At 41.8% G+C, this 11234-nt stretch overlaps 2 protein-coding genes across 3 annotated transcripts; both read left to right on the top strand.

Moving 5' to 3' along the window:
* Positions 1-723: 723 nt before the first annotated feature.
* Positions 724-6301, top strand: LOC131310158 (pentatricopeptide repeat-containing protein At4g02750). 2 transcript variants are annotated; one of them, XR_009195136.1, is made up of 3 exons: positions 805-2474; positions 4324-5372; positions 5453-6301. XR_009195136.1 is itself a non-coding variant. In XM_058337020.1 (2 exons), exons 1-2 carry the CDS (start codon positions 975-977, stop codon positions 5128-5130), a joined length of 2307 nt encoding a protein of 768 aa, XP_058193003.1. In that variant the 5' UTR covers positions 724-974; the 3' UTR covers positions 5131-6301. The 2 variants fall into 2 exon arrangements, 1 of the variants encoding a protein (XP_058193003.1); XM_058337020.1 differs by having other exon boundaries at positions 724-2474; positions 4324-6301.
* Positions 6302-6519: 218 nt separating this feature from the next.
* On the top strand, positions 6520-11234 carry LOC131310160 (protein MOTHER of FT and TFL1). The gene is made up of 4 exons (XM_058337023.1): positions 6520-8112; positions 8570-8631; positions 8793-8833; positions 10932-11234. The coding sequence occupies exons 1-4, from the start codon at positions 7918-7920 to the stop codon at positions 11171-11173; spliced, it is 540 nt and encodes a 179-aa protein (XP_058193006.1). The 5' UTR covers positions 6520-7917; the 3' UTR covers positions 11174-11234.

An 11234-nucleotide genomic window follows, 5' to 3' on the forward strand; every position in this document is an offset into this window, starting at 1 on the left:
ACCTGGGAGCCAGCACCCAAATGGTATGATCTTTTTTCCCCGACGAGCAAAACTTGGTAGGTGGGACAAATTTGAACAATTGGAATCGCATGAAATCTGGGAAACAAAATCCAAGTATTGCAACGATGGTGCAGTGTCATGTACTACTTGGGGAATGTCCTATGGATCCCAAAATACAAGTGATTTAGTTCAGTTTAGTTTTGGCAGTGGGTGGAGAAAAAAATAGAATAATGACTGAATAGAGGGGTAATGATTGGAGAGAGATAGAAAAAGAGAAGAAAATAATAATTAAAGAAATAGGGTAATGATTGAAAAACTTAAATTAAAACTAAACTAAAATGGTAACGGAACACTACCAATAATTGGTGTTTTCTTAAGCTACTATTGACTAAATGGTATCAATTTTTCTGTATTTAGTTCAAAATTACCCATTATTCAAGACAACTTTCCTAGACCTTGCAAATGAATTTGATAGGTCGTGCACCTCATTTTTCTTAACTAATATAAATGGAAAATGGTATTTTTTGGTTGTATTTATTAACCCGAGGTTTGGCCAAGTGGACATGAAAAAGTAACTAAAGGATTTGCAGTCGCAAGTTCGAATCCCAAAATGCCAAACATTTCAAACCTTAAGGCTACTGGAGGTTTGTCCGGCCATTAACTTCAGGGTTCTGGGATAAGTCGAGATGTGTGTAAATTCGCTTAGTAATAACAAAGTGCTACTTTTGGGGGAAATCAGTATTTACCCGTGGACCTCTGACCCCTGCTCGCGAGTTTAGACGGATTGAGCTTAACATTTCAAAGCTCGACTCGACTCGGTTGTACAGGCTAGGCTCAGCTCATTTACAATCAAATTCGAGCTCGAGTTTTAGAGCACGGCTCGGTTCGTATGCACGCTCGACTTCGGGGATGTGGACGTTATATAACTCTTGTTCGTGTTAACTGTATTACCGCCAAAAAAACCCAGCTTGCTCATGCAAATGCGCTTTGCACGACGCATCAAGTCGTTTCACAGCCGCTGCTTCCGCTCGCGGCAAATCGAACCCATCGCTAACATCTCCCCAACAAAAACTACCATCACCAAAAAGCCATCAACTCCATCTTCTTCTACCACAGACTCCACCATAGTGAAATGTAACATGGCCATAACGACCCACATGCGAAACGGGCAGTGCGACCTGGCTCTCGGCGTCTTCAAGGCCATGCCTCGTCGCACCCCCGTTTCGTGGAACGCCATGGTATCTGGGTACTTGTCCAACGAGAGGTTCAATCTCGCCCGAGAGGTGTTCGATAAAATGCCCGAACGAGACTTGGTTTCTTGGAACGTGATGATCAGTGGGTACGTACGGAATGGGAACCTCGGGGCTGCCCGGTCGTTGTTCGATCTAATGCCCGAAAGGGATGTTGTCTCGTGGAATGCGATGTTGTCGGGTTATGCGCAGAATGGGTATGTCGACGAGGCGAGGAGGGTTTTTGATGAGATGCCGGTTAAGAATACTATCTCATGGAACGGGATACTTGCTGCGTACGTGCAGAACGGGCGTATTGAAGAAGCCAGTTTGTTGTTTGAGTCGAAACCAGACTGGCATGTGGTTTCTTGGAATTGCTTGATGGGTGGATATGTGAGGAAGAGGAGGTTAGGTGATGCGAGGCGTATTTTCGATAGAATGCCCGTTAGAGATGAAGTTTCATGGAACACAATGATTTCAGGTTACGCCCAAGATGGGAAGTTGTCAGAGGCACGGATATTGTTTGAAGAGTCCCCGATACGAGATGTGTTTATGTGGACCGCAATGGTCTCTGGATACGTGCAAAATGGTAAAGTGGATGAAGCTCGGAGAGTTTTTGATGAAATGCCAGAAAAGAATTCTGTTTCGTGGAATGCGATGATTGCAGGATATTCACAATGCAAGAGAATTGACATGTCAAGAGAGCTCTTTGAGTCAATGCCTTGTAAGAATGTTAGTTCTTGGAATACAATGATTACTGCGTATGCTAATAATGGTGAAATTGCTCATGCGAGGAATTTCTTCGACAGAATGCCTCGACGTGATTGCATTTCTTGGGCAGCAATAATTGCAGGGTATGCTCAAACTGGTGACAGAGAAGAAGCTTTACGCCTATTTATAGAGATGAAGAGGGATGGGGGAAGGTTGAACAGATCAACGTTTACCTGTGTTTTGAGCACATGTGCTGATATTGCTGCTTTGGAGTTGGGGATGCAAACCCATGGGCAGCTTGTTAAGGCAGGTTATGAGAGTGGGTGCTTTGTGGGCAATGCACTTCTTGCCATGTATTGTAGATGTGGATGCATAGATGAAGCATACAATGTATTTGAAGACATTTCAGACAAGGACGTCGTCTCGTGGAACACAATGATTGCTGGTTACGCAAGGCATGGATTCGGTAAAGAGGCTCTTCAAGTTTTTGAGTCAATGAAGTCGGCGGGTATCAAACCTGATGATGTCACGATGGTAATTGATAAATATCTAGTTAAATAATTGGGTTTCATTTCTATATTACTTGGACAGTACAGTGCGACATAGGACTAACTACTTACCTCCTTGCCACTTTAAAATCTTTTGCTCAGAATGGCATATCCTGAACCTTTACTGCAGAGTATTCAAAATAGTATCCAATTGCATTTAGAAATAGACTCTTACTAGAAAGGTCGGAAAGAGTTGTCAGAGAGATGGCCTCTAGTGTGTTGGACAGACTATTTTGGTCTGGTACTTGATGGATGCCTCTTTTAGGAGATGACATAACCATTAAACTTTTAGGGCATTACCTACGCAATTGCTAGACAATAACCTTGCCTCAAGTGACCTGCTAAAGTTATCATGGCTTGATTCGGGTAGTAAGCAAGTAACCCAGCTTTTTACGTATTTGGGTCTGATTTTTTTTTTTTTTTTGCCATTATGTTCTCATATACTTGTATATTTGAATATTGTTACTTGACTTGTTAATTTGTGCTCGGATTTTTCTTCTCATGTGATTGGAGTTCCAGCCATTCCTTGGCTCCAACCCCCCCCCCCCCCCCCCCCCCCCCCCCCCCAATTCTAGGGAAGCAATTCCGTATGTTCAATTTATTGCAAGTGTTATGTTGGCGCTCTCACCTCGCTTAAGTTAGTCCTTTAGTTGGTTAGTACTAAGAATATAGTGCTCTAAGTTCTTGGCATTTGCAGTGGATTTCAACACCAAGGGTAATAAGACATACCCTCTGTGACATGTTTTCTTCTGTTATAGAAGAACATACAGAACTAGCTTGAGTAATCTTGCTGCTATCACCTCCCATAAGTTGAATTTTTTTTTTGGTTAGCACTAAGAATGTAGTGCAACAAGTTGGCACTTGACAGGGAATTTCAACACTAATATGATACCATACTGCACTTAGCCAGTATGTTTTCGTTGTTAATGTTTGAACTCCTGTGTACAAGGATTTGCTTTATGCCCTTCCTTTTTATTTATGCATTTGGAATGTGGTTTTGATATCTTTGTATGAGAATATCATAAAATGTGGTTAACATTTTTCTGTTTCGGATAGGAAACAGAAAAGCAGAAAAATGTTATTCGATATCTAAGTGTTTGTGAGTAAACATAGGCATAAAAAAACTCCCACATACATCCCCATCAGATTGGCTGAAAACCTGTCCGCTTCATGTTTAAACCCTCAACCTCAAAGTTGATAGTCCGAGCTTTAACCATTGGCTCTGGGTGGACTGTGGACTACACTCAGATCAGTCTCCATTAACTTATCTTGGGAGTGGTAGATTGGGTATAGGTTTGAGATTTTGCATTACATGCACTTCCCTCAAGTTCAGATCCATTATTCTTTCAAGTGAAAATATCTCGTTTCGAAGGAAAGGAAAAGGATTATCTTTTCTTCTTAATGCCGACAGTACCATGACAATGCTATGATATCTTTGTCACTGTATATTAGTTTTTGTCTTTCTCCTCAGCTGTATTCTAAGAAATCTAATCACAGGGTCCCTCCGTTCATCAATCTATTTTCTTGTGCCCCAAAGATTGGACGTCAATTCGCTTGTACAGTTCTGTGATTTCTTTTCCACATAAATAAAAATGGTAAATCCAAATTGTGATACTAACATAGGAAGAAGATCCAAAGAGTCTTGATGTTCCTCTCTCTCTCTCTCTCTCTCTCTCTCACACACACACACACACACACACACACTCTTGTGTGGCGATGAGAAGTAATTACTTTATCAGAAAATAATGAATGAGATATGTATGTGTGTGCTCCTCTGCTCTTTATGTGATTTTTACTTGAGTTCCACTTTCAAAATTTTCCCTTATTTTTTGCAGGTTGGTGTGTTATCCGCATGTAGTCATACCGGCTTAGTGGACAGAGGCACAGAATACTTTCACTCAATGAATCAGAATTATGGCATAACTGCAAACTCAAAGCACTATACTTGCATGATAGATCTACTTGGTCGAGCTGGGCGCCTAAACGATGCCCAAAACCTAATGAATAGCATGCCATTTGAACCGGATGCTGCAACATGGGGTGCTCTACTTGGTGCAAGCAGGATTCATGACAATACTGAATTAGCTGAAAAGGCTGCAGAGATGATTTTCGAGATGGAACCTGAAAATGCTGGAATGTATGTACTTCTCTCAAACTTATATGCAGCTTCCGGTAGATGGAGTGATGTTAGTAGGATGAGATTGAAAATGAGGGCTACGGGCGTAAGAAAAGTCCCTGGGTATAGTTGGGTTGAAGTGCAAAACAAAATTCACACATTTTCTGTTGGGGATTGTACTCACCAGGACACAGGTAGAATATATGCCTTCTTAGAAGAATTGGATTTGCGGATGAAGCGGGTTGGTTATGTTTGTCAAACAAAATTGGTTTTGCATGATGTGGATGAGGAGGAAAAAGAGCATATGCTCAAGTATCACAGCGAAAAATTAGCCGTTGCTTTTGGGATCTTGAATATTCCAGCTGGCCGACCAATCCGTGTGATGAAAAACTTGCGTGTGTGTGCTGACTGCCATACTGCAATCAAACATATATCCAATATTGTGAAAAGGGTGATAATCCTAAGAGATTCGAATCGCTTTCACCACTTTAATGGTGGAGTGTGTTCTTGTGGGGATTATTGGTGATAGCAAATGGATTTAAGGAGAAGAACTAAGATCTTTCTAGAAGTGGTTCACTCGTAAACTTCATACTTGTGCGGTGTTTTGGGTTGATATCTTTTTTCCACTCCAACTCCATATTTGGATCCTCAACAAAGGCTTCCTGGGGGAAGTGTAGTACAAAGAGCTACTAAAAAACTAGCAATCATCAGAGTTTAACTGGCATTGGCTGAGGGGTTATGCATACAAGTGAGATTGCTCTTTCACTAGTTATTTAACCTGTGTTTGGGGACGATTTGCTAAAGTTCATAATTCACCTGGAGGAACTTTGAGTGAATTGGACTTTGAGTGAATTGGTCGTGAAAAGGAGAAAGGACGAAAAAGGTCTACTGATTAAGAAACAGGTAGGGAGGTCTGGAAATCTGTTCTTTTCGCCTGCTGTATGATCACCATACAAGAAAAGACAAACCTCTCTTTGAGTTTGGTATCCATGCTCTGATTCAATGTTTTATGCGTTTTGCTCTAATGAGTTGAAGTGACATTGGTGAGTAGAACACATGAAAGGGAGACCCTCTCTAAATCCCGTTCCGAACAAGTGTTCATGCCAAACTCATCCTACTGAAAGAAGTATTTCGAACCTTATTTCCATCAAAAATTAGCTGTGGTTCGATATAGATACAAGCACAAAAGCCAGTCTTCTATCCATCAGTGAAAGTCAATTCTTCTGTTATTATTGTATAATTTGTATCTAACCCCTTTCTTGCCAAAAGTATCGGTATCCGGCCAACGGAGGAGGAATTTGAGGTAGGAACCAATTTGAAGTCTGATTAAAGCTTGGTTTTGGCAGAATGATAACAGGAAACAAAGATTTGAGCTTTGGTATGATGTGGATTATGGTTGGGACCACTTCGCAGAAGAAATTCTGTGCTCCTTTGAGAGCTGCAGTTGGAAGCACTATCAACTATTCCGGTGGCATTGGGCCTCCGCTAGTGGAGGATTTCATGGTCTACGGGTATTACTAGTTGAGGTGCGCGTAAGCTAGCCCGGGTATCTTGAGTTTCAAAAATAGAAAAAAGAGAACTCTACTGTGAGCAAGAGTCCTGGCTCTTGCATTCTTATTTTGTCATGTAGGATTTGATTTGGAAGACATTGCTTACTGTATTTCATTGTAAGTTATCCAAAATTGTTGCTTTCAAAATTCCTCTGCATTTTTTGTGGTAATTATTGATTAACCTGCACCTTCGTTCAATTTGCAGTATCCAATGAGGTGGTTTTGGGTACTTGGAGGAGACAAAGTCTTGAGTACTCGGCCCTTTTTCACACACGGAAGAATGCAATGTTTCAAGTTCCATTCACGTGGGCACTTCCATAACTACAATGGCCTAATGTGCTCAACCAGGTTCATCTCGAGTCATTATCCAGTGATAATGGGTGCTTTCACTGCCACGTTTGGGGCTGCAAACGAGCCGAGCCGAGCTTAATTTGTCGTGCTTGAGCTCGTTTCATTTACTAAACTAGCCAAAAACTTGACTTAATGAGCCGAGCTTACTCATTTACTAAACGAGCCTGTTTAATAGATCCGAGCCTCTCTTAACGAACTGAGCTCTGTCGAACGAGCCGAAAACTTGAGTTCGAGCTTGTCTCGTTTGCTGAACGAAAACAAGCTGAGTTGAGCCGAGCCGAGCCGCGCTCTCGGTTCATTTGCAGCCCTAGCCACGTGTAATTTCCCACACCTTTCGACATCACATATTCTTGCGAGTCCGTAAACCCAGTTGTAAACTTTACAAAAATAGTCCATCTCACAGTTCACATACCAAGTAGTAGTGCTGTTGCGATCTCTGGCACAAATAACTTCGCACTAAGTCATTAGCTGCTGTAATTCTGACCTAATTTTGCCCTTTTAACTCCATTATTGAAGATAGATTAATCGTCCATTTGTGCCACTAAAAACAGAGGACAAATGCACTACAGCATGGATCCCACCCCACCCCAGTGTCTTTACGTAGGCCCACATTTTTTCTCTTTGTCTTCTTCCCCAAAACAGATGGCTCCCTCCTCTATCCCTACCCTACTACCAAAGAAAACAAAAAACCAACGCCTTCCCATTCACAACCACTGTGCTTGGAGGCATTCAAATCTCTAAGTAACGGACGTGCCACAACAAAACAGCACGTTGGAGTATATCAATCCATATTTGGCCTATATGGTATCTTAACACCAAGCATTGGCCGGCTGATCAAGGTTTGGGACTTAGGATTTACTCTGTTACAATCCTAATGTCCCACATCGACTAAGCATGAGCTTGGCCATGTATGTATAAACTCTTGAGTACCCTCCCTTTGTAAATCGGTTTTCAAGAGTGAGTTCTACCTAAGGATTTGTATCATACTCTCTCCTGAAGTTTCAGCTAGCTAGGTTTGAAACTTTTCAGGTGCTATCTATGATCTTTTGGGGTGATTCCGTAATTGGGACTCCCTCAAATGGGCCTTGAGATTGGTCTCTCAAGATTAGTCAAGGTGCACGAAAGTGTGTAGTGAGAATTGAGATCGATGCTTCAACATTAGTGGATATGTAAGTAAGCTGATCTGGACACCTAAGTTACTAAAAAAAAGATTTGGAGGGAGAACTAGAGGTCACACGTGGAGCACACATCCCTCCCTCTGCTTTTTGATGGGCCAGTGCATGTTTTGCAGGTCACTAAGCAGAGCTTTTCTCAGTTTTTCTGATCTATATATATACATATACCGAAGCTAGCTATTTCTAACTTCTCAGCTCAAAACCCTCTCTCTCTCTCTCTCTGAAACTAGTTGAACGATGGGGACGTCAGTTGATCCATTGGTAGTAGGGAGGGTGATTGGGGATGTGGTGGACATGTTTGTGCCAAGTGTGACCATGAATGTCTACTTTGACACCAGGCATGTCACTAATGGGTGTGATATTAGGCCATCTCTTGCTACTAATCCTCCTAGGGTCACCATCTCTGGTTTTCCTCATAACCTCTACACTCTGGTAATCTCTCTCTCTCTCTCTCTCTCTCTCTCTCTCTCTCTCTCTCTCTCTCTCTCTCTCTCTCTCTCTCTCCGTTATACGTTTGCAAAATGCTATTTCCTATATATCTCTTTCTTGTTTTACCCTGGCGAAAGTCAATGCTTTTAGTTGTAGTCGTGAGTTTTGAACTCTATCAAATGCATGAGAATATATTGCACCCTGTTTTTTAACGGCAGAGTACATTGTGTTTATCACCGGGCTACCACTGCACTTGCAAATATCTTAACTACAACGATGATGCGTTAAAAGTATGAATATTTATCTTAATCAAAATGAATCTTTTATAATTGCATGTGATCACCATTTATTCCTTAGATACATACATACATACATATACGTATACGTATACGTATACATATATAATCTTAATTATTATAAAGGGTTGATGATGATGGAAAAAGCGCATGCATGCATGCAGGTGATGACTGATCCAGACGCACCAAGTCCGAGTGAACCTTCCATGCGTGAATGGGTGCATTGGTCAGTCTTTTCTTCGCTAGCTAGTTATGAATATATGCTTTTTATTTTTGCTACTCCTAGTTTATCTTTTTCCTTAATTATTAAATGCATGGTTTAATAAGTAGGTAGATGGGTTTAATTAATTTCTCATTTTTGTCTATGGTCGCTTTGTAATTAATCAGGATTGTGACGGATATTCCTGGTGGTACCGGTCCCACTGAAGGTAATCTTATTTATTTTCTCGGAAAAACAAAAAGAGATTTTCTCGGAAAAACAAAAAGAGAAAATTGCCCTTGTTAATTTCCTCTCTTTGCTTTTGACATGTACGTGTTTTTTCTTTTTTCTTTTGGTAAGGTAACATGTACATGTTATTGTGCATCGCTAGTTGCATGCTCTCTCTCTCTCTCTCTCTCTCTCTCTCTCTCTCTCTCTCGTTTTAGACTCAAAATGAAGATATGCCATTATGCCAATCCCAATCAAGTCCAAGAAGCCCCAAAAGCCAAACTTCAAAATACAATTTCTGACCGAAAATTCAACGTTGCGGCCTTAACGGCCTTAAGGTACGACTTGTGGCCAATTCCCTAAGATTTGCGGCCACCACATCAAAGAGATTGCGGCCACATTGTTGAAGCTTGCGGCCGCGACCCAAAACATTTGCGGCTCTAGTGTTTAAGTTCGTGCCAGCTTTTCTTCCAATCTGGTGACACTCTCCCGATTACAAAGGAGAAATTTACTCTCCCAAAACATGGCACAGGGAAATTACGAGTCTCAAGCCACACCTTTTTGCTTCTCTCGTCTTTTGCGGACTCGATAATCTTTTCGGGATGGAGTGAGCATTTGTGTGCCTAAAATGTATCGTGTGTGGTGTGTAGCCAATGGTCGTTCGATACATGTCAGTAGCCGGTTCGTGTCATTAGATGGTCAGGTGTCAAGCATAAAGCCAGTGCTTGTGTCGTCAGATGACACCTGGTTCATCATGCCACTGCAGGCCAAGTAGCATTAACAATAGTGTGCTTTGGACTTGGGTTGTATACGAGTCTGTTCCGTATCGCGACACCTGGTTTATCCTGACACTGCCAAGTATTATCAACATAGTGTCTTGGATTATGTTGTATACGTCATCAGCCTGTGTTTACACATGGCATCCTATTGCCGGCCCAAATTTTTCGGAGTCTAAAGCGAAGATTAGAGATGGGACCCTTTTTGTTCGGCTATTCATGAGAAGTATCAAAGTAGGGTCCCCTGAAATTTAAAATTTTCAAGAGCTTAAAACGGTCGCACCTTGAGCTTTAGCTCAGGTAGGCGCCCCACGTGGTTTGTCATAACATGCTTGATCTCCCATCATATCATACAATTAAAGTCCCTAAGTCTCATGTGGTGTGGTTGCAGTGTAACGGTATCATGGTTGCCGTATTTAGGTGCTAGGTGTAGGATATTATCTGATGAGTACCAAATATTTCATTTTTGCATGGTGCTCACTCGTCAGTCGTCACGTCTTTCATCTATAAGCCACTAACCACATGGTTAAGTGGTAATGACTAGGGAGTGTGCACAAGCGTAAGCTCGAGCATGAGCATGAAAATAAATTAATAAAATTTGCAGGAGCGAAGATTGAGAGTGAGAGCATGATGGCTCCACTTAAAAGATTATGTGACTTGAGAGTGGACTCGACCTGTCATGGTTTTTAAAATCACGACTCAGATTCTCAGTAGCACGCAATGCACCGTTCGAAACCCGACCACTGTGTTACTATGTATCATCTTTTTAAGGCCCTCGAGAATCTCATGGATCCCTTCTCGAGCTAGGGCAGAAACAGAGCTCCTTCACCTGCAATTCACATTACTAATACTTCATCGAAATGTTATCGAATTCCCTCTTTCGAAAACATGAATTACAATCATCTAATTATGGTCAGTGAGCTTAAACCTTTGTTGATTTGTATGATGGCACCCACATGTTATTTATCTTCTTTGGTTCACAACGGGCATAATCGCGTGTGACTTGGGCTCATTTTCATGATTTGAACAAGTGAGCTCTTGAGCAACTCACGCTTCCAAATAATAAATTCAATCACGGTAGTCGGTGAAAGTGAGCTAACCTCATAACCTTCTTTCTCATGACACCCAAGTGCACCCCTTGATGCCGTTGGACCAAAACCTCTTGGCTACTCCATGATGAGAGATTTCCATAAGAAGAAAAAGACTGTCTCCGCGAAGACTATCACATTTTTTCCCTCTTGTTTCTCATCATTTCCATTGTCCGGCCAGTTGCCATAACAATGTAAATCAATTACCAGTTGTCCAATGAATGAATGTGAGCAGGAAAAGAAGTGGTGCCATACATGGGGCCAAAGCCACCAGTGGGGATCCACAGGTACATATTTGTGCTTTTCCAGCAGAGGGCTGCCCTGGGAGGCGCTGGTGTAGGAATGGATCAGCAGCAGCCCGTCTCACACCGGGCCAATTTCAACACCCGGGCCTTTGCTCACCAGCTCGACTTGGGCTTCCCCGTTGCCACCGTCTATTTCAACGCCCACAAGGAGCCAGCTAACCGGAGGCGCTGAATTTTTTTATTTTCAATTATATGCTTGTAATAATGATATAATATTATAATTGATGGTGCTA

The sequence above is a fragment of the Rhododendron vialii genome, chromosome 12a (genome assembly GCF_030253575.1).
Source record: "Rhododendron vialii isolate Sample 1 chromosome 12a, ASM3025357v1".
Taxonomy (NCBI): Eukaryota; Viridiplantae; Streptophyta; class Magnoliopsida; order Ericales; family Ericaceae; genus Rhododendron; species Rhododendron vialii.

Excerpts from the sequence above, each read along its gene's own strand:
- LOC131310160 (XM_058337023.1), top strand. The coding sequence starts at position 7,918 with ATGGGGACGTCAGTTGATCCATTGGTAGTAGGGAGGGTGATTGGGGAT. Across the intron at positions 8,113-8,569 it reads CTCATAACCTCTACACTCTG|GTGATGACTGATCCAGACGC; the intron begins GTAATCTCTCTC and ends GCATGCATGCAG. Across the intron at positions 8,834-10,931 it reads TGGTACCGGTCCCACTGAAG|GAAAAGAAGTGGTGCCATAC; the intron begins GTAATCTTATTT and ends GAATGTGAGCAG.
- LOC131310158 (XM_058337020.1), top strand. The coding sequence starts at position 975 with ATGCAAATGCGCTTTGCACGACGCATCAAGTCGTTTCACAGCCGCTGC. Across the intron at positions 2,475-4,323 it reads AACCTGATGATGTCACGATG|GTTGGTGTGTTATCCGCATG; the intron begins GTAATTGATAAA and ends TATTTTTTGCAG.